Genomic DNA, 24,127 nt, shown 5'->3' on the forward strand with positions numbered 1-24,127 from the left:
GGCAGTGGCGTTACTGCCAGGCCTGGAAGTCAAGCATATCACTTGACCTCACATCTCATTGACCAAAACTCAGTTACATGGCCCCAAATGAACTTGGAAACGTACAGGAGCACTGAGAATCTTTGCTATAACTCTGTACAGTTACCCAGGCAACTCTGTGAAAGAAAGTCAAGTATAAAACATAATACTCTGCCTGACTCTTCAAATATGTATAAAAGGATTTAAGGTATGATCTAAACAAAGAACATGTCATTATAGTTTTTTTTTAAATAAAGTTTTAATTCCATTAGTACAGTACTTTAAATTTAAAAAATTTTATAAATCAAAATTATTTTCAAGTTTGCAAACCACGTCTCCACAGCCTTCAACTGCTGACAAATTTTGGGGGGATGAGGCAGTATGTACTTAAGAAAATTAAAACATCTCCAACTGTAAACATTCCAGTTAAATATATCTTTTGGAATTATAAAGGATTAAACTATACCAGTAACATATGAAGGAAGAAAATGGTAGTTTGGCATCATTTATAAATGTAAATATGTTCACAAACATTTTAAATATTCAGTAAACATACCTCATGAGAAATCTAGCCTTAAGACAATGATTTTTACTACCTTCAGCCTACTATGTTTGATACTACAAACAGACTCATTGAAAAAATTGACACAATATTTAAATAAGAATTAAGTTTGGGAAGGTTTACAAAATATAACCAAAGTACTCAGACTTGTCGTCATACCTTAAATATCTAAACTCTACATTTCTGGCATGGTCAGAACATCTAAAAATATTTCCATGCTATTTTAATTTTAGGATCTAAAATAATAGCAATTTACCAAGTTTTCTAGTATAAAAATTAATATAGAGTAGTAACACTCAAAATATTGGGAAAAAAAATTGTTTATGAAAGCAATACCCCACACCCCAGTAACTTGCTTTCTTTCAAGACACATCGTCAAAAGGCATATTTGAATTACCAGCATTTATCTCAACACAGTAGTTGAAGTTGTGCATTTCCAGTCAATTTTCCATTATTTGGAAATGAAGACAGTACGCGTGCAGGAAGGTAGGAGAACACAGGCTTCCAATGAACTTCCATGAGGGCAACAGTACTGTCACTTCCTCATCACGTGCATGAAGGCCAAGAGAAAGATGAGAAGGGAGAATTCAAGATCTGTCTTCTACCCTAATTTAGCCTTCAGGAAATACTTACTACACAGTAATACTTAATTTAGGAAACACAAAAGACAAAAAGAACACCAGACAATAAGCTAAAAAAACAAAGGCCAAGACCATAAAGGCCCAATCTAGTCTGAACGGTGATGTTATCTGCTTGGAGTCTGAAGAAGAGAACAAAGCTTCTGCTCGTCTTGAATCACATGTTCTTACTTGGGCTTATTTCAATTTAAATCATTTAGTGAGTGAAAAGTACTACGAATTCCCAGAAGGTAAGACAAACTCATATTCAAAATACAGTACAAAAATAAAATTTAAAAACATATATGATTTTAAAGTTATCTGTCATGTTTCCTTTAATTAAGTTTGATAATCCAAAGTTAACTTTAATTACAATAAAAGCTATAATTTCAGGTAGCCTAAAGCACTACTGTTATTTTTAAGAGCTTACGAACTAAGACTTCAAAATGCAATATGATATATACTCTGGGGTATGGTTTACTCCTCAGTACTATACTAATTGAAATACTAAACTGATCAGGATTAGTACTCTGAAGTACTAACTGATCAAGTGTTTGATCCCATGCAAGAAACAAAAAGTGAATTTTTAATGTTGACTCTTTTGGAATTTCAAAATACTGGGGATTGAGCTTAATTTCATACATTCCCCTCAACTGCCAACTAAGTGTTTCCATTAAAAAAGGAGGAGGGGGATGTCTTTAGGTTTTCTTCCCCCCCCCCACTGTAACAAAATAGTTCAACAAAAATATTCTAAAGCACAAAAAAGAAAATGGCCTTACATTACTTAACCAAAATGTAATTTTCTGGTCTCTGATAACAACCCTTTTAGGGCCACTTATTCCAGTTCTAAAACAGCAGCTTTTTGTATTAAGGCAACATTGTTTTCTTCTTACCTGTTTTTCTATTAACTACTCTAAAATTCAGAGTAGCAGTTTCAGACTTAGGCAGCCTCAAAGGCCTATTATAATGTAGGCAGATTTAACATGAATATTCTCTCTCAATGTTTAAAAAGTATATAAAAGGTTATTGTATTCAAAGTCAACAAATGTCTTATTTTTCTACTTCGAATTCTAAAATAATTACAGTCATTCCAGCATGTGTAAACTACGAAATTACCTTTTAAAATAACATCAACAACATAAAGTACAATTTTTTCTACAAAAATACAATATAGGAGATACATCACTTCTTCCCTGAAATAGAAATTTAATATTTGAACACAAAAAAACTGTAAACTTTTGATTACATTCAAAGTATAACCTGTTAAAGATTTAAATATTTGAGGTTTTGGCAATGGGAGCTCTCAACAGCAGATTTACATTATTGCATTGTTCTGACACAATCATGCCAACCCAGAGAGAACTGTTTTTCTTTTACTTTTACATCTGCTACCAGGAGGAAAAAAATGGCTTCCTGCAATGAACAGTCTGAGTAAATGCATTGCTGAGGTGGACAATCCGACCCTGACCTCCACCTTGACTTCGTTCCACAATCACACAAGGCATCTGTACTAGCTGAACAGGACTCTTCCCATCTCTTAATGCCTGAGTAAGGTTTAAGATCTGTGGAAAGAGCAGATATTCTCACCAATTTGAAAAAGACAGTTTCCATTCACTGACATTATTTTAACCATTTATTCATAACTACGATTTTATTTATTTATGCACAACAGAGATTGTGATGAGGAATAACTACAACAAATATATATGTGTGTGTGTGTTTAAGGAACTCTGGTGGTACAGTGGTTAAGTGCTCGGATGCTAATTGAAAGGGCAGTGGTTCAAACCAAACAGCCATTCCGTGGGAGAAATATGAGGCAGTCTGCTTACGTAAAGATTTATAGCCTTGGAAACCCTTTGGGGCAGTTCTACTCTGTCCTATTTGGTCCCTGTGAGTTGGAATCAACTGGACGGCAATGGGTTTTGGGTTCCACGTGTATATTTACAGAAACCCTGGTGACGGTTTGAAGCTACCAGGGGCTCCTTGGAAACTCTGTGGGGCAGTTCTACTCTATCCTATAGGGTCACTATGAGTCGGAATCGACTCGATAGCAATAGGTTTGGGTTTTTTTGGATGTATATTTACACACATACACGACGAAATCAGAAAAAACTTCTGCCAAATGGTAACTTTAAAATATCTTAGGATGCACCTACGTCCAGGAGCAATGGAATCAGGAACTGAATGCAGTGAATGGTTCTACACATTCCATTTGACATGGAATTTAAATAAATACTGGTCGAAATAGTCTGGTTTGAACTAAGCACTTGCCTTATCCATTCCTTCAACAAATAAATTGATTGCATGCCTACTACTAAGTGCTAGCCTCTAAGTTTTGGTGGATACAACAATAAATAAACAAAATCTCTCCCTTCATGGAGCTTACATTCTACCAAGGGGAGGAATTCCATAAAGAAAACCCAGAGCCGTCGAGTTGATTCCGACTCACGGCAACCCTATAGGACAGAGTAGAATTGCCCCGGAGAGTTTCCAAGGAGTGCCTGGCAGATTCGAACGGCTGACCTTTTGGTTAGCAGCCACAGCACTTAACCACTACACCACCAGGGTTTCCTATAAATAAGTAAGTTAGACAATGTATTAGAAGGTGAAAGTGCTACGACAAAACGTGAAGCAGGGCTAGCAGGTTAGAGACTTTGGGGAAGGTAACCATTTTAAATAAAGTTTTATTTAAGAGCTTACTTTTAAATAGGAAGAATAAAACTGGGAAAAGTAAAATACCTAACATTTCACATATAAAGACACTCTTGGAATTTTTACTTAAAAATAAATAAGGTTGTAAAACTCAATGCACTGCTTGTAGCCTATTCTACTCTCTGTTCAGATAAAACACAATTTTAATAATTCATTTTCTTTTTGCCCTGCACATCAGGAAAAAAATCCCTATGCCAGGTACTTTAGAAATAAGAGTATCTCTCCTCAGATATTTGATCCTGTCTAAAATATACATGCTATGCATTTCACTGGTTTCGTAAAGACTATTTGATAGTGATAAACACAAGTTTCAGTGTAAAGCCATACTAATAAATAGATTCTGGAAGATCTAGAAGATTCGGCATATCGGGGAAATAAATCTCTACCAGCAATAGTAGTTACTGATGGTTAACTGATGTTTTGGGATTCCTTTTGTCATAGTTGAAAAAACTCGACTACTGTTTCCTCAGTGAACAAGATCATAAGAAGGTGGCCTACCTGACCCCTCATCACAGACATCTGACTTTCAAAGGTGGCCTTGTCAAAACCTTTGTCAGTCTATCACAGAAAGGAAAAAAAAAAATTATCATTCCAAATATCAAGATTTCTAGAACAGATATTTGAAAACAAATGAATGCTTCGACTTAGCACATAGTTTATTAGACTACATCCCCAAGCTGACTTTCCTAATTGATAAAATTACACGAAAAATGTATTTTTACCTGGTGTATTTTGAGTATGCCTCAGAATTCCCAGAATAGTTGTATTTACACTCCAACTTACATCAGGAAGGATTTAAGGTAACTATCTAGCCAATGGATTTAGGCTTTTTAAGAGAACTGAATGAAAGCTCTGGTGGGGAAGTGGTTAAGAGCTCGGCTGCTAACCAAAAGGCCAACAGTTGGAATTCATCAGCTGTTCCTTGGGAACCCAAAAGGGTAGCTCTACTCTGTCCTACAGGGTTGCTATGAGTCCGAATCAACTCGACAGCAACTAGTTTTGTTTTTTTTTTTTTTGTGAATGACAGCAGAAGGTCACCAAATGTATCACAATTTATAATTGTGTAAAAAGTCAACTATTAAAGAAAACAACTTGTTCAATTTTAATGTATTCTCCCTTCAAAGAATACTGATATTAAGTGTAACTTTACAAATTTATACTCCTGTAAAGTAAACTTCTAATTCCTTTCTGTGTCCCAGGTTCTACTACAAGCAGCAATACCAGAAATAGTCAATTATAACTTAGCTCTTCTAAAAAATCTCTCTTATTTAAGCTTTATCTCGCTTTCTGTAATAATTACAACTGAAAAATTATTTACCTTAAAAAGTTCATAAAGATCTTCACATAAATCTTGTACAAAATTCATGTCAGAAATACACGGTAGAACCAAGTTTCTTATTTCTTCAGAAAAAGGAACTTTTGCTTGAGGAAGCCAAGCCCAGTGAAATGGATCTAACAGAAAAAGAACATTCTTCTAATCAGTGGGGGAAAAATGGTTTATTTAGATCCACATTTATTATCGTTGTTTTCTACAACTCCCAGGTGTTCCCAAAAAAAAGGAGAGGAGAAAGAAAATAAGTTACTATAATACGGCTATCTTTTACACCACCTTGACTACACTGGTAATTACTGGTGATTGGAATATGAAAGTTGTAAACAAAGAAGAGTGATCGGTACTTGGAAAATATGGCCTTGGTGACAGCAATGATGCCGCAGATCCTATGACAGAATTTTGCAAGACCGACAACTTATTCATTGGAAATATCTTTTTTCAACAATATAAACAGCGACTATACATGTGGACCTCGCTGGATGGAATACACAGGAATCAGGTCAACTACATCTGTGGAAAGAGACGGTGGAAAAGCTCAGTATCATCAGTCAAAACAAGGCCAGGGGCTGACTGTGGAACAGACCATCAACTGCTCTTATGCAAATTCAAGCCTTGAGTTGCAATACTGAAGGATTCTATGGGCAAAATATTGGATGACACAGGAAGCATCAAAAGAAGATAGACTGAATACATGGTCACTGTACCAAAAAGAACTGGTTGACGTTCAACCATTTCAAGAGGTAGCTGATAATTAAGAATTGACAGTATTTAAGGAAGAAGTTCAAGCTGCACCGAAGGCATTCGTGAAAAACAAAGGCTCCAGCAACTGATGGGATACCAGTGGAGATATTTCAACAAATGGATGCAATGCTGGAAGCACTCACTCATCTACACCAAGAAATTTGGAAGACAGCTACCTGACCAACTGGCTGGAAGAGATCATATTAGTGCCCACTCCAAAGAAAGGTGATCCAACAGAAGGTGGAAATTATCAAACAATATCATTAATTATCACATCCAAGTAAAATTCTGCATAAGATAATTCAAAAACAGTTGCAGCAGTACATCAACAGAGAACTGCCAGAAATTCAAGCTGGATTCAGAAGAGGACATAGAATGAGGGCTATCACTGCTAACGTCAGATGTATTTGGCTGAAAGCAGAGAATACCAAAAAGATGTTTACCAATGTTTTAATGACTGTGAAAAGGCCTTCAACTGTGTGGGTCTTAACAAATTATGGATAACATTGCAAAGAATGGGAATTCCAGAACGCTTAATCATGCTCATGCGAAACCTGGCTGTAGATCGAAAAGCAGTCTTTTGAACAGAACAAGGGGATACTGTGTGGTTTAAAATTAGGAAAGGTGCAAGTCAGGGTTGTATCCTTACACCATACTTATTCAATCTGTATGCTGAGCAAATAATCTGAGAAGCTGGACTAAATGAAGAACCCAGCATCAGGATTGGAGGAAGACTTATTAACAACCTGCAATATGCAGATGACACAACCTTGCTCAATGAAAGTGAAAAGGACTTGAAGCACTTACTGATAAAGGTCAAAGACTACAGCCTTCAGTATGGATTACACCTCAACATAAAGAAAACAAAAATCCCTACACAACTGTACCAATATGCAACATCATCATAAATGGAGAAAGGATTGAAGTTGTCAAGGATTTCATTTTACTTGGATTCACAATCAACACTCATGGAAACAGCAGTCAAGAAATTACATGACATATTACATTGGGCAAATCTGCTGCAAAAGACCTCTTTAAAGTGTTAAAAGCAAAGATGTCACTTTGAGGACTAAGGTGTGCCTGACCCAAGCCATGGTATTTTCAATCACCTCATATGACAATGAGTAAAGAAGACAGAAGAAGAATTGATGACTCTGAATTACGGTGTTGGCGAAGAATACTGAACACACCATGGACTGCCAGAAGAATGAACAAGTCTGTCTTGGAAGAAGTACATTCAGAATGCTCCTTAGAAGCAAGGATGGTTGAGACTTCATCTCATGTACTTTGGACATGTTATCAGGTGAGACCAGTCCCAGGAGAAGGACATCATGCTTGGTAAAGTTGAAGGTAAGCAAGAAAGAGGAAGACTTTCAACGAGATAGACGCATTGACACAGTGGTTACAACAACGGGCTCAAATACAGCAACGATTACGAGGACGGCACAGGACCAGGCAGTGTTTTGTTCTGTTGTACACAGGGTTGCTATGAGTTGAAACTGACTGGACAGCACCTAACAAGAAAAATTTACCATCCGAATTATTCAAATGCAAGTTTGGACAGCAAGAGTTTGGATAACTAATTGAACCAATTTGTTTTCTGAGTTTTAGGTGGTGGAAGTTTGGTTCTATCTCAACAGCCATATCTAAAAAAATATGTCTGAATCCATCTGGTTCCTGAGTTTGGAAACCGAGGGATACCTATAGTTAGTTCACAGGCCCAGACCAAATACCATGGCTGAGGTCTCCCTGCCCTCCACAGCAACAAATCGTCAGGAACTGACCACCTGCTTGTATTCAGAACCAAAAACCAAGCCAAACCCACTGCTGTCGAGTTAATTCCAACTCATAGTAACCCTATAGGACAGAGTAGAACTGCACCATAGAGTTTCCAAGGAGCTCCTCGTGGATTCGAACTACCGACCTCTTGGTTAGCAGCCGTAGCACTTAACCACTACGCCACCAGGTTTCCTGTATTCAGAAGATATTCTAAAGCATTAAATCACTAGTAGGTAAACAGGTGAATGTTTCTGAGGGACAAACGGCCATGAGTCTGAACTAATTCTCTCCCAAGAAGACCATTAAATCTATTCAGTGCTCATGCTAGAAAGATCTGTAAAATAGTGGAAACTTCTAGAGAGGGTACATATTCACATTCCTGCAAGTATAGACTTTATGACAGCAGGATCACCCACAGAAATACTAAGGATACGTACAATGAGAGTCTCCGGCTTCGGAGAACACTGCCACTTAGAAAGCCCCAAGGAAGAAATCTGCCTTTAGAGTCGTTCCTTCTCACTTCTGTTTATCTATTTGCACATTGTGGGATATATACAGTCCATATCAAAGGAAGCCTTTCCTCTGTCCGCATCTCCTTGAAGCTATGATCCAACTTCCCTTCTACCTTTCCCTTAGCGATCTCATAAAAGTCCTTATTTCTATGCCTCTTACTTCCAATACCTACCCCTCAGCTCATGATTATTTACTAGTCACCTGGAAACCAAAGGCGACTGATGTCCTCATGCTACTTAGTATCTTTGCAGTAAGTGGCACTGTTCTCTATCATCTTTGTGAAACTCTATTGTGGGTTTGGAAATACCACTTTCTCAAAGCTGACCTCCTGTCTTTTAAGCCATTTCTTCTCCATCTCTTTTACTCGCTTCTCTTCCACTCTTTGGTATCACTTTCCACCTGATACTATATTTAGTCCTTTGTGCTAGGTGGTAGTGTTTGTTCTCCATGATTTCCCTGGGTGATAGCAAATACCACCATCGATTCGGCTCTCAAGGTAATAGTTTTAAAACTATATCCCCAAACCAATTTCTTTTTCAAGCTCCAGACCTTAAATTGCCAACTATGTGTTTGATTAAATTTCCTAGGTATACTGAAGACACCTCAAACATGACACATTTAAAATACAATTTGTATACAGGTTCCAAACCATTAGAGGAAAAAAAAACCAACAACAATGGAACAAGACATCTCAAATTAGTCCAACAAAAGACAGCAAAGGAATACATGACAAATAGAAAAAAAAAAAATGGTTGGAAATGTTCAAACATATCTAGTAGTTTATTGGGACAAACTACAACATAGACCTATTAAAAGAAATCTTAGTAAGGTTTAAAAACAATCCAGCTAAGGGCTCTTCATAAGTCATATATCTAAAACATAATGACAGACAGAAGTTAAGCATACAACTATAAAATGCTACCAGGTAAATGACAACAAAAGGTGTCATGGCAACATTACAACAGACCAAAAACAAAAAGTTGAAGAGGATAAAGTGGGATATATTTTGCACTGTTAAAGAAGATAAAACAATGGACCTTTATGTATATGAAATAGAAAGCAAAAAATACATAGATATCTAAGAGGAAACTGACAAAAACACAATCACAAGAGAAAACTTTAACTTCCCCTCAAAAATAAACAGATGATACGATTTCAGTAACAAAATTTAATTTAGTAAACAGATACAAAGCTTTGTGCCCAAATACATTCTTTTCAAAAACAGGCCCTCAAATCTGCCACATATCGTCTCACAAAGGAAATAACTGATAAATTTCAAAAAGCAGGATTGACACAAGACACATTCAAAGATCACAATGCAATACAACTGGAAAACACCAATGAACAGTTAAGAAAAAACAAATCAAATGACCTAGATGTTTTAAAATCAAACAAAACACTTCTAAAGTATTCCTGTGGAAGAGGAAGTAAGAAAGTATTAAAAAAAAAAAAAAAAAGGATGAATAAGCAAAATTCAACAATAGAGCAGCAGCTATCCAAAGTGTGGTTTAGCCAAAATGATATTCTGAGGAAAATTTATAGGCTACTGTGCTGTGCATTCACTGGAAAGCAATATAAAATGAAAACAGAAGAATAATGATGAAGACTTAAATCAATGAAATAGAAAAAAAACACGCAACAAAAACTGAAAGCTTGATCAATAAAATCAAAACCCAATTCTCTGAAAAAGCAAGAAAATACAGAAAAAATAAAAAGGCCAATGCTTAATAATTAAAAAATCTTTGGGAAGTCTAAAAATGAAAAAAGCCTACTAATAAGCAGCAGAAATTAAAAAGGAGCATGTAGAGATAAAGTATTTTTAAAATTTATTACGAATATTTTAAACAGATATAAAAAATTGAAAAAGTGGTACAATGAACTTCCATATTCCCAATAACCTAATCCAGTGTTTATCAAATTTTGCAAAATTTTCTTCATCTGCCCCTCCTGTTTTGTTTTGTTCTCCCTTTAACATTTTACGGCAAATTCCAGACATCATTTCATTTCACCCCTAAATACCTCAATATGCATAGAGAAGATTTTTCTTTTTAATTATAAGAGAATTCTATATAAACCTTTATACTCATACATCTGAAACTCATGATGCCATGGCCATTTTTAAGGGAAATAATTTCTAAAACCAGCTCTCTTACCTCAGAAGAGACTGATAAGGCAGTTGAAGTACTGCTCACTATAAGAAATGGGACTGTGGGGATGGAAGGAAGGAGGCAGGCCTAAATTGTTTTACAAGTGAACTCTACCCAAAACGTTAAAATACAGTTCTACCAAAACACTGAAGTAGGTAATTTCCATGTTATATATTTTAAAAATTGGAAAGCTACTGAACTCATTGTACAAAGCAAGCATAAGCCTAAAAATCAAAACCAGGCACAGTCATCCAAAGACAAGCAGGTAATACATGCTAAGGCCCATGTATCGCACATTTTTGCATCCCCCCTAGGGCCTTTTAGAACAGTAAGTACCTTAATGAATGATTACACTTCATTTACCCAGTTCTTCCTCTGCTATTTTGATATCCATAAATTTTGTTCCCGTCCCATTCTAGAACAGAGGTAATCACAAAATCTCTAGAAGCTTCTAAAATACTCACATGCTCTCCACTCATCAGGATGTTTAAAAGGAAATGCTAGACCATTATCAATTGCAGCTATTTTAATCAGAACGTCTTTATCATCAGTCCATTTTGTTTCCTAAAGTGGAGAAAAATGATCTGTTGGTTAAAAAAATACGTGAATTATTTCCACAGAATAAAGTATTTTAAATAATTATTGACATCTTCACTCTGAGCCTATAAAAATAAGTTGCCACAAAGAGTATGAATTCACTCTGGGAAGAGATTGTCTTAAAAACTAGCAAGATTTTCATTATCGCTATTTGAAAAATTTTGTTCTTATACATTTACATTTTTCCTCTTTGAGAAATAAAAACCAAAAAACCACACCCGATGCCATCAAGTTGATTCCGACTCAGTGACCCTACAGAACAGAGCAGAACTGCCCCACAGGGTTTCCAAGGAGCGGCTGGTGGATTCAAACTGCTGACCTTTTGGTTAGCAGCCAAACGCTTAACCACACCGTGCCACCAGGGATCCTTGGGGAATAGAATTTAGAAATATTATTAAGACCTAAAAGAGTGATATATTGCTAGAGTCACTGCTTTGATGTATGATATTTGCAAAATACTGATATTTTTAAGACAACTTTAAAAAAATTGTCTTATTAAAATCTAGCCCTTCCTAAAAAAAAAGCCAGATTCATAACCAAAACGATAACCCTTTGGTTAGCAGAGGAGCTCTTAACCACTACACCACTAGGACTCCAGGCCTTCTTAGGGTTCCAGACAAATAATTAATTTAAATATAAAATATTTATAAGTAAAATTTCCCCAAAACCATAGCTAAATGTAATAGAAGTCCAGAAGAAGGAACCTCAAGATATTCTTGGCTACAGAATATAGGCCATTCCTTCTACATTCTTCTGTAGCAGACACAAAGACCTCAGGAACAGAGGGCATTCATATTAGAGTATTACCTATTACAGTATTTACAGACAAATGGTTGCCATTTTTAAGTGGCCTACATCATAAAATAACAAAAGGCTAAAAGGGCAGCTTTTAAATTAAACATACTACAGTGAAGGCCCAGGTGATACACGCCAGATTTAGTTTATATCAAATATCTCACCTCACTGAAATGCACAAAATACAAATAGCAAAAAAAAAAAAAAAAAAAGTATGAAGCTCTCAGTTAAATCTAATTGCTCAAGACAGACCAATTTAAAATAAATTTAGGAGCCATTATACAGATGTATATTTGTGTGTATTTTAACTCGTTCTGCTACAATTGCCATTTATTTTGTCACTTTTTTCTATTTATAACACTATTGAGGTATAATTTACATACAATAAACTTTATATATGTTAAAGTGTACAATTAGATAAGCCTTGACCAAAAAAACCCACTGTCATCGAGTCGATTCTGACTCATAGCGACCCTAGAGGACAGAGCAGAACTGCCCCAAGCCTTGACAGATGATGTAAACACCTGTGACACTACCCCCCAAACTTCTCGTGTCCCTTTGCAGTCCATCCCTCCCTCTACCCCTCCCCAGGCAGCCACTGATCTGTTTCTGCCTCTTCAGACAGGCTTGCACTCTCTGCATTTTTATGTAAGTGGAATCATATGGTATGTCCCCTTCATGTGCAGCTTCTGTCATTTAACACGACTCTGAGATTCATCTATGTTACTGCCTGTATAAAATCTGTTCTTTTTTATTGCTTAGTACTATTTTTAAATGTGTATTTTTAAATTTCCTTGGTAAATAACAACAGCAAAAACTTCTTAAAGTGATACAACAGCTTTAAGTGATAACTTGAGAACATACAGATTATAAATATTGAAGAAATACTTTTCTAAAAATCAGCTAAAATTTTCTCAATTGTGTAGCCTATTTTAAGCCTGTAAAACTATTCAGAAAACACCTCCTATGTAAATAACTAAAATTTGAACTTGAGTCCTCAGAGTTGACAAAATGAACCTTTAAATCTGATAGTATGAAGGGTGCAGGCAGTTAAATTATGTAAGTAAAAACCAGCCTCTTCTAAGAAGTGGAAGTACTTTTTTTTTTTTTAAGTTCAATAGATATGACTACAGATAAAGCACATACTTTCCATTTAACACTGTGTTAGGTATCACTGAATTCCTAAGACTTAGGGAGAAGTGAATCAGAGAAATACACACATGTTGACCAAAAACACCAGAAGCCATTATTATTACATAAAAGCAAAATAAATATGATGGTTCTACAACAAATTTTCTGAGCCCTAAAAAAGTAGTAAGTTGGTATCATTCTTTTATTCTTATACAAATAAAAAATAAAACTTGACAGAGATTAAAAAAAAAAGGAATGTAAACAACGGAAGGAAAGAAAACAGATGAGTAAAACCAAGGACCTAAATGGAACAAGGAGAAAATGGTGAACAACTTTAAATCCCCTTTTAAAGCAGATGGCACACAAATTGATTATGTGTGTGTGCGTGTCTACATGTATATTTTTTAATTTCCTTACCTTACTGTCAACTTCCTTCTGTTTTTCATATTTGATTAACCAATTATCATTTCCCCTGTCTTTTAAAACAAACAAAAAATCTGTTACTTCATTTTTATGGACATGATTAATATCAAGGGTAAAAATCTAGTTACCTCTTGATTCTTGAGACCTTCAGATTAATTGAGATTGGCTATCTGGGGCATGTGTTTATCATATTAAAGGTTTCAATCTCATGCAAACAAGAATTTACGAGTGTCTACTCTGTCAGATGTTATCAGTGCTTACATGTATTAATTCATTTAATCTTCATAACCAACCACCCTGTGAGGAAGGTACAATCATTGTCAAGAGTTATTAACTAAGATTATTAAAATCAAGGATAACTTCTCTTCACCTTAGGAGGAGAAAGTATCTACCTCTATTTATCAGGCAAATTTCTAGGTAGGCTCACTTAAAGTCAGTATAGGAGTACTCTAAAACTGTACATTAATTTGAATATTAACCTATGGCCATATTAATTAAGGTAAATCTAAAAAATAACTATATAACAGTTTTTCAGAAACAAACATAAATAAGAACGCAGTTGATGTTCTCAAACTTTAGAGTGCATCAGAATTACCTGGAGAGCTCATTACAATGCAGATTGCTGGGCCCCACATACAAAGATTCTGCTGTAGTAGGTCTGGGGTGGGGTCTAAGAAGTTGCATGTTTAAAGCTCTCCTGTAATGCTGACTTTCCCAGGCCAGAGAACCACATTTTGGAATCACTGTTTTAGATACCTACATCATTGCTCCTTTCCAGTAGCAGAAAAAAATCAGTTTCATGCATTTGCAGAGTACACGAACAGTTACATAATATAGAAATAAGCATCTAAAATACACCATCAAGTTTTAATTTTAATTATTCACATTCTGCAGATAATATTTCTAATAGCTGAGGCTTTGTCTTGCTGCTAGGAAATTCCCTGCAGGGGATAAGTGCAGATCTCTGTCACCTGGCAGAAGCCTGCTATGACTTGGCATCTCCAGCACAGGATAAATTCTGCCCAGGAGGGTCAGTGCTACAATTCCATTTCTAAGGTAGGCAGAGGAGGTGGCCTCAAGACTTCAGCATCAAAATGTTATGTCTTTCTACTGGAACAGCAAGAGTTGAATACAGTTTGAAAGCTAACAAGATTTGAGGAAACAAATGACAGAGCGTCAATACCTGTATTTCTGATGATGTAATCCAGAACAACTAATCTTTCGAACTGTGACTGAAATTGTTTTCTAACATTCTCAGGCAAAGGGTCAGCTTCAAATTTCCTAAGCCAATGTTCAGCCTCCTTGTAACCTTCAACAAATAACTGAAAGGAACCAATCTATAATTTTAAGAACTACAGTTAGAAAAGAAAAGTACAAGAACAAAGGGATTAACTTTTTAATTTCTTAGCAGTACTATCATATAAATACATACATAAACACAGTAAGAAGAAAAATATTTGAGTTAACACTAATTTAGATAAGCCACGTTTACCAAGAAAACTATTTTTTCTACACTAATTTTAAATTAAATCACACAAAGAACGCATAGCAAATAAAAAATGCTCAATCCTAGACTTTCAAAGAGCATAGCAGCTATTTTAGGATAATTAAAAAAAATAAACTTGTGCCCTCAAGGTGACACTGTTAACAAGAAGGCTATTTTCTAAACATTTTCATTAAATTACAAAGGCCAAATTTTATACCTAATCTGGTTATTTAATAACAGTACAATTATGCCTTACTTAAGAAATATTTCAGGGTTCTCTTTTTTTACAATATAAAAAAAATTACTTAAAAAATAAAAGAATGGACTCTTTGACCATGCAGATTAAAGATACTGTCATAAATTTTAAAGAATAAATCAATCATAACCTCTATAGCAGTCCTTTAAGAGCACTAGTAGGTCTCGGCTGCTAACCCAAGGGTTAATGGTTTGAACACACCAGCCGCTCCATGGGAGAAAGATGTGGCTGTCTGCTTCTCTAAAGATTACAGCTTTGGAAACCCTATGGGGAAGTTCTACTCTGTGCTACAGGGTTGCTATTCCCACTGCTGTCGAGTCGATTCCGACTCATAGCAACCCTATAGGACAGAGTAGAACTGTCCCACAGAGTTTCCAAGGAGTGCCTGGTGGTTTTGAAATGCCAACCTCCTGGTTAGCAGCCATAGCACTTAACCACTACACCACCAGGGTTTCCGCAGGGTTGCTATTAGTTGGAATCAACTTGATGGCTCATAACAACAACATAGCAGTTTTTAAAAAGTCCTTTCCTTGAAGACGTATCTGTTCTAAAAGGCATTTCTATTACTAAAATTACTACTTGTTAACATTAAAAAGGAGCCCTGGTGGCACAGTGGTTAAGAGCTCAGGCTGCTAACCAGAAGGTCTGCAGTTCAAATCTACCAGCCGCTCCGTGGAAACCCTATGGGGCAGTTGTACTCTGCCCTATAACCAAAAAAAAAACCAAACCCACTGCCGTCGAGTTGATTCCGACTCATAGCGACCCTATAGGACAGAGTAGAACTGCCCCATAGAGTTTCCGAGGAGCGCCTGGCGGATTTCAACTGCCGACCTTTTGGTTAGCAGCCGTAGCACTTAACCACTACACCACCAGGGTTTCCGCTCTGTCCTATAGGGTGGCTATAAATTGGAATCAACTCTACAGCAATGAGTTTAACATTAGAAAAATCTTAATTATTCACTAAAGCAGGAAGTGCAGAGTTAAATGTAACACACAGGTAATGGGTAAACTATCTGTTTCATAAATACAAATTACCACCAAGAAAATAGATTTCTTATCCTAACACTTTATGTTCTTCTTTTTGGCATGACATTTTAATGATACCCTAAAGGTTTTCTCTAAAGCACTTATAATTAAGCACTAAAAAAACCCCCACTGCTGACAAGTAGATTCTGACTCTGTCATGGATTGAATTGTGTCCCCCAAAAATATGTGTCAACTTGGTTAGGCCATGATTGCAAGTATTGTGTGGTTGTCCTCCATTTTGTGATTGATATAATCTTCCTACGTGTGGTAAATCCTAATCCCTGCCTGTGGTTAATGAGTCAAGATTAGATTATGTTAAAGAGGATTACAGTAGAATGTAACACCCTTGCTCAAGTCACATCCCTGATCCAAGTAAAGGGAGTTTCCCTGGGGTGAGGCCTGCAGCACTTTTTATCTTACAAGAGATAAAAGGGAAGCGAACAGAGTGAATGGGGGACCTCATACCACCAAGAAAGCAGCACCAGGAGCACAGCGCGTCCTCTGGACCTGGGGTCCCTTTGCCTGAGGAGCTCCTCGACTAGGGGAAGACTGATGACAAGGACCTTCCTCCAGAGCCAAGAAAGAGAAAGCCTTCCCCTGGAGCTGATACCCTGAATTTGGACTTGTAGCCTACTAGACTGTGAGAGAATAAACTTCTTTTTGTTAAAGGCATCCACTTGTATTTCTGTTATAGCAGCACTAGGTAACCAAGGCAGACTCATAGCAACCTTATAGGAGAGAGTAGAACTGCCCCATGTGGTTTCCAAGGAGCGGCTGGTAGATTCGAACTGCCAACCTTTTGGTTAGCAGCTGAGTTCTGACCCACTGTACCATCAGGGCTCCATAATTAAGCACCAGCAGTCATAAATATGAAAATAATATCCTTGTTTAGTCACACTTATTTCAGTATATCCAAGGAATAACACACCTTGTAACAAATTTCAAACTTCCTGCCTACTTGAAACACAATAAAAAAAAAAGTTCATCATGAATTTCTACTCAAATTCTTGCATCTAGACATGAGGCACAGCAAGAACAATACAAAAACAAAATCACAAGTTAAATTATATATATATAGAGAGGGAGAGTATATGTAAAGCCTAGAGCTTTTCCCTAGATTTGCACATCTTGCCTAGAATGCCTTTCACATTTACCTTCCCCGCCTTGGTTAGCTAACTGCTAATCATTCCTCAGGTTTATTCAAAAGAAGCAACAAGAAAAACAAAATCTAATATGTACCAAGTAAACATTTACTGAAACTTTACTAGGAGTTTTTAATCAATTTACAGAATCTGAGGTTAGACAGTGAGAAACTTGCCCAAGGTCTCAGAGCTAACTAGTGGAGAGGCTGAGACTGGTATCTAGGTCTGATTCTAGACGTGCACTGAGTTATTAAAATGGGAAAATACTGCTTGAACATCCAGATGGTAGAATAGGTAATGTTTATGGGAACTGATGAAACCCCTGTGAGCTACTGGATGCCTTGAGATTCTTTTCTCTCTGATTGTTCTCTCATGATGTTGTAAAAGTTTAAGATTAACCTGTGTTCTCTCTCTGAAGATGAAAAACAAGTGATAGGATTTGGGAACCAAGAGTCAGGAGACGGTGATATCAGAAGACCAAACTTCAATGATGCCAGAAGGGACCCTAAGAGTACCTTGAAGAGATCATCATATCTGGCAGGCAGTTTGCAAGATCATCTCAAAGGGGAATTAAAAATTCTCCAGATTCCTTGGACTTAGCCTTTCTTTCCCTATAAAACCCTCCAGCCCTTTTGAGGCAGACAGAATTTGGGAGGAAGCTATCCTCTGTGTCTCCTGAGTACCGATATTCAATAAAGCCCTCTTGCTGCTCACCTCCCTCCTGTCCTAGTATTGGCTTTCCGGCAGGCAGCCTGAATCTGCAATTTGTGGGAACATTATTAGCCCTCCTGCTTCTAGACTCTGAGCTCCCTGAATTTACCATCCTAACAGCTTTATTACTGCATTGAAATTGCTTGTTTACTATAAGCTTGAAGATGAAAACACTGTTTCCTTTACTCTTATATCCACAGCCCACAGCACAATGCCTCTCACAGGAAGCTCAGGAAATATATGCTGAATCAACAAGTTGTCCCCCAGACAAAGCCTATCAGACAGAGTAACTTACCTTAGGAGGAAGTCCTATCCGATGAAATTTTCTACCTACTTTTGGCACTTTCTCTAAGGCGTATTTTTTGCCTCTTGACTTTGCTCGGTCAATTGCACTGTAGTTAAATGTCTCACTGACCAGCCAAACCACCTAGAAACATACATTTTGGGAAAATGGTCATAATTTGCATTACAGTATTTCTATTCATATACACTATAAGACTCATTCTAATGTTGCAAATTAGCAAAGCTCAACTCTATAATAAATTCCCCAGAGAATCAAAAGGAGAAAGGCCAGGAGATTTTGCAAAGTCCTGTTGCTTGGCATAGGTTTTTGCAAACCTAAAATTTGCAAGTGGAAAAAATAAGAGTCTTGAAAGGTAGAATTAGGGATGAAACTTTTGAGGAAGTCTTCAATTTATAAAGGCCAAAAGGAAAATAATAGTCTTTTGGACATTTTAGTTATTTCTACCTTTAACAGAATCTGTAGATATCTAGTCTTTTTCTCCTTTCTAAATGCTAGGTCTTCCCCCTCTTTTCTTTAGCATCTTCTGACCCCACATGAACAAGAGACATTCCCTTGGTACTCTTGTGTCAATTTATCAGCAGATCATGACTTTTAGCTTACAGAAAAAAAAAAGACTCAACTTTAGACTCTGTCATTAGGAATTGTTAAAATGCTCACAGATCAGTAGGAAGAAAATTAAAAGTGCAAGAATAAAAACATATTGTCCTTTTACCCTTGTTTTAGGTACAATGTCCAGATGAAGCTTCTCATCCACAAGGTAGGCTCCAGCTTCAGAAAGGTATCCCTGATTAGGAAGCAGGCAGCCTCGACCAAAGCAGCAAGGGCAGAAGACCTTATGAACATATTTGGTCCATTTTGGATTTAGTTGACCATAAGGCTCTTCCGATTTGGGTTTAAACACACCAATGCTTTTCTGTAGGGGAAAAGAGTAGAAATCTTAATAGATTTCCAACATATATACAATAATACATAAAATGTTTGCATTCTGGTAAATCTTTTCCTACTTCTTCCCACCACAGACTTGGGCATAACTCCAAAATATTAAAATGTTCAGTTCTTAGCAGTTTTTACACTCATTTTCATTCAAAAATCTAAAATCAATAATCCTTTGGTCCAGTGGTTTTCAAACTGTGCTCTGAGATACCCTAGGGGAAGTGTTGGCAGGGTTCTAGGACTCCACTCCATTTCAACCAGATAAACTCTGATTTCCTGTGTTTTACATTACTGGACTTCTAAGTAAGAAAAGGTTCCACTGATTTTAAAATGTTTGAAAACTGCTACTCTAGGTCAAATAGTGTTACTATTCCATATCTATTAATAATCCAAATTATATCTCTTATTTCATTTATCTACTGTTCCCACTAGAATATACTGAAGGCTGTACCCCTGAGTACTCAGTACCTGGTAACAAAGTAGGTATTCGAGTATTTGTTAAATAAACAATAAATCCAGTGACACAAAAATAGTCTCTAAAATACAAAGGTAATGATTGATCTTTAGACCAGAAATAAAAATCTTGGAAGTTTAAGTGTTATAATTGCTCTGTAATGCAATAAAGTCTGAATCACTAATAAAAACTTAAGAACAAGTTAAGAAATCAAACTTGGAAAAACTATTAAGAGACTGATATTACCTAAATATTTAAATCTCAAAAAAGACATGTTTTAAAAATCACTTAAAAACAGAACTTCAATCTTTGCAAATTTAAATGATATTAATCATTCTGACCTCTGAACAAAGGTCTGCTGGTTATGCATCATTCAGAAAGCTTTTTTTTTGTTTTGCTTTTCCCCATTTAACAATTTTTATACAACTTGTTCCATGACACTGGTTACATTTTTTGCAGTGTGTTAACATTCTCATTATTTCTATTCTTTGTGTTGTTTCCATCAATCTAGCTTCCGTGCCCCTCCTTAGCTTCTCCTCTTCATTTTAGCGTAAATATTGACCGTTTAGTCACATACAGTTAATTAGTTTAAGGGAGCATGGTATTCATGGATGACATCAACTCCACAGCAATGGGTTTTTTTGTTTGCTTTACAGGCCAATTTAGGTGAAAGGTGACTACAGGGAGTGGCTTTAGTTCCAAGTGCAAAGGGTATCTTAGGGCTAATGGTCTCGGGGGTTCCTCTAGTCTCTACCAGTCCAGTAACTCTGGTCTTTTTTAAGAATCTGCATTTTGTTCTACATTCTATTGTGTCCTTGGTTAGAATGGGCCGGTAGTAGTAGCTGGGCACCATCTAGTTCTTCTAGTCTCAGGCTAGAAGAGGCTGTGGTTCTCGTTGGCCTTTAGTCCTGTGGACTAATTTCTTCCTTGAGTCTTTGGTTTCCTTCATGCTCCTTTGCTCCAGATGGGAAGAGACCAATAGTTATGTCTTAGATGGTTGCTCTCAAGCTTTTAAGACCCCGTGCGCTACTCACCATATTAGGGTGTAGAACATTGTCTTTATGAACTATGTTATGCCAGTTGACTGAGCTGTCCCATGAGCCTATGGTCCCAAGCCTTTAAACCCAGTAAACCAATCCCATGAGGTGTTAGGTTATGTTTTGGTAATATCTGTAATTGTGCCCCCATGAGGTTTTTATATATATATGTATATATATATATACACATACATGCACACACATATACATATACATATCTGAATATATCTGCAGCACAGATAAACATGTATATACATATACCTACAGATAGGCCTTTTGAAGAAGATAAGACAGATTACTGAAAAATTCTAGACTAAGTGGAACAAAGTCCTATTATCAACTTCTCTTCTGCTCTAGAATTAGACCGGCTCATTTCACTTGGTCACATTCCAATGCCTTCAAAGTTCAGACTGCCTTCCTCTGGTATAACGCCAGGAAAAAATTTCCTAGACGAGATTTACCTTTGAAAAAGATCAAGCACTTTGGAAATAACATTAAAAAGGTTTTGAAAATTTAAACTTCCACTCTGCTTGGCTAATATGGTTATAATCTACTGTAAGGAAAGGATTTAAGAGTGTAAGCCTAACAAACCTATGACTGAATGTGAATATACAATAAATGCTTTAAACGAAATATAAAATAGGACAGCAAATTATGACTTAAAATAGTTTTATTTCTAAACAGTACGGTGCTTTAAAAAAAAAACAAAACTGACCTTTATTTTTGAAAAGAGGGTGCAATCAAATTTATTACGAACATATCTTCAGTAACTCACAATGACTTCACATTTAAATTAATGTTTTCCAAAATTTCTGTTATATATAGTAGGTCTGTGAAATTCTCACCCTCTTAGGATCCTTCACAAAGTAACTTCCACTTGAACCTTGAAAGATTCTTTCTGGAAAAACTCCACATTCTATTGCTTGCTCTGCTCTTAATACAATATCAGCAAATTCTGGGTCATCCAAGAACGTATTCATCTCTGAAGTAATACCACTTACTGCATTAAGAAAATCAGTGTTAATATGAAACATAAAGAAGACAGACCACCTATGAAACACCACCTATGAGAATGCTTGTAGAGCATGTAATACCTGATTATGTTATTAACACTAGGACATGAGCATTAGGAAACCCTGATGGCATACCAGTTAAGTGCTATGGCTGCTAACCAAAAGGTCAGCGGTTCAAATCCACCAGGCGCTCCTTGAAAACTCTATGGGGCAGTTCTACTCTGTCCTATAGGGTCATTATGAGTCAGAATCGACTCGATGGCAACAGGTTTGGTTTTTTTTTGGGGGGGGGGTTCTAGGACATTAAGGTACAGAAAATGTAATCAAGTATGATATGAGCTGCTTTGATCTTTCCACTTTTTTCCCCCTAACCCCACTTCTCTTTAAGCTCCAAGTAATAACACTTGGGGAGAAAGTTCACTATCTGTTAATATAATCACACGAATGCCTCTCATTTCTTTGAACTTCCCTCATCTAATGATTTTGTCCTCCATTCTACCTCAGCCTCCACCTCCACAGTCATATTTGAAAAGATCTTGTCATCATCAATCCCTGCAACCTCTCCACACCTTGAATGTCTGTACGCTGCTATCTTCCCAATTCACTCCCTCTAGCACCCTGAGTAGAAAATTCCTCCATCCTACTGGGGCTTACAAACCACTGGTTTAGCATTTTATCACTGGTCTTCATCCCCTTCCTGTCCTTACTTCCCTCCTTGGCTAGCTTAAATTATGGTCAATCATATAATCACTCTCTTCCTATCTCCCTTCATCATGGCTGCCTGGCACAAATCCCAATCCTGGTGAAATCTAACTGTCTATTCTGCCTGCACCCGGGTAGCTGAACTTGGCTAGAGGAACAGATACAACCACAATGCCTGGCCTCACTTTAAATTCATCACCACAAACCTCAGGTGGGCCTTCACATTCTCTGGGAATCACCTGACCACAGACTCTCACTCTTTTGGAGAACTATCTCACATTCCTTCCTCTCAAATTCCCAGCACCTCCTCTCCCATTCACTCTCTCAGCAAATGATGTAGCTCCCTATTTCACTAAGAAAATGGAAGCAACTGAAAAAGAACTTTCAAAAGCCCATAGCACCACATCTACCTGCCCGCCAGCAACTATACCTGTATACTGTGCCTTCTGCCTATTACTACAGATGAACTGTCCAAGGTTCAAGACCAACTCCTCCACTTGTATCCTAGACCTTATCCTCTGACTACTCCAGCGCATTTCTTCAGCAATTCTGCCCTGAATCAATATTTACCTTTCAATGGGATCACTTCCATCACTATGCAAACATGCTGTAATTTTTCTCATCTTAAACAAACCTCTCTTGACCCCTACAATTCTCCTAGCTATTGCCCCATTTCTCTGCTCTGCTTCACAACAGAAAGCCTTTAAGAGTTGTTTATATTCACCATTCTCCAATTCTTCTCCCCCCATTCTCTCTTAAACCCATTCCAATCTGGATTCTGTCCTGACCACCCCATTAAAATTACTTTTGTTAAGATAAACAGTGACCTCCACATTGCTAAATCCAACCTCTGAACTATCTTCCTTCACCAACAACACCCTGGGGCCCTGTTGGTTATTCCCTCCTCCTTCAAACACTTTCTTCACATGGCTTCCAGAATGCTACTTCTCCAGGCTTTCCTCCTACTTCACTGGCCCCTCTTTTTTAGACTCCTTGCTGCTCCTTTTCATCTGTCTGACCACTTAACTTTGGAATGGCCCAGGTTCATAGTTCTCTTCTGTATGAACACTGATGACTCCTCAAATTTATATTTCAAGTATGGACTTCTGCCCTAAATCCCAGACTACTGCACTCAACATCTCTACTTGGAATTTTAATAGATATCTCAAGCTTCACATATGCAGAACTGAACTCCTGATCTTTACCACCCTTCCTGATTGCTTTACCTCTCTTCAAATCTTCCGTTTGATCAGACCAAAAACTGTGGAATCCCCTATGATCTCATGCTCTCATTCCCCATATCCAATCCATCAAGATCTCTCTCTCCCTCTCATACCACACCATCCAATTCACCAGCAATTCCTGTTGTCGCTACCTTAAATAAATATTCAGAATCCAACCACATCTTACCATCTCCACTCCTTCCACCTGATTTAAGTCACTATCAACTCTGCCAGGTTATTACAATAGCCTCCTAACAGGTTTTCCCCTTTTGCCCATTCCCTCTCTACCCTCAACAGATGAGCTTTAGGAATTCCTTTTAAAACGTAAGTCAGATCATGTCACTCCTTTGTACAAAACACTCCGGAGACCTCCCATTTCACAAAGTCTATGCCCTTATTAGAGCCCCCAAGGTCCTATGCTCAATCTCCCCTAACCAGCTGCCATCCAGTTGATTCTGACTCATGGTGACCC

The 24,127-nt window shown here is 37.1% G+C and overlaps 1 protein-coding gene across 1 annotated transcript in view; it reads right to left on the reverse strand.

Moving 5' to 3' along the window:
• Positions 1-269: 269 nt before the first annotated feature.
• Positions 270-24,127, reverse strand: part of PI4K2B (phosphatidylinositol 4-kinase type 2 beta) — a 32,078-nt gene continuing 8,220 nt past the window's right edge. The window contains exons 2-10 of the mRNA XM_049886421.1: positions 21,563-21,717; positions 19,006-19,206; positions 18,285-18,416; positions 14,552-14,705; positions 13,363-13,421; positions 10,887-10,986; positions 5,228-5,361; positions 4,408-4,467; positions 270-2,759 (exon numbers count right to left, since the gene is read on the reverse strand). Coding sequence (XP_049742378.1) covers positions 2,586-2,759; positions 4,408-4,467; positions 5,228-5,361; positions 10,887-10,986; positions 13,363-13,421; positions 14,552-14,705; positions 18,285-18,416; positions 19,006-19,206; positions 21,563-21,717 — 1,169 coding nt within the window. The 3' untranslated portion in view covers positions 270-2,585. The remainder of the gene's footprint in view (positions 2,760-4,407; positions 4,468-5,227; positions 5,362-10,886; positions 10,987-13,362; positions 13,422-14,551; positions 14,706-18,284; positions 18,417-19,005; positions 19,207-21,562; positions 21,718-24,127) is intronic.

The sequence above is a fragment of the Elephas maximus genome, chromosome 5 (genome assembly GCF_024166365.1).
Source record: "Elephas maximus indicus isolate mEleMax1 chromosome 5, mEleMax1 primary haplotype, whole genome shotgun sequence".
Taxonomy (NCBI): domain Eukaryota; kingdom Metazoa; phylum Chordata; class Mammalia; order Proboscidea; family Elephantidae; genus Elephas; species Elephas maximus.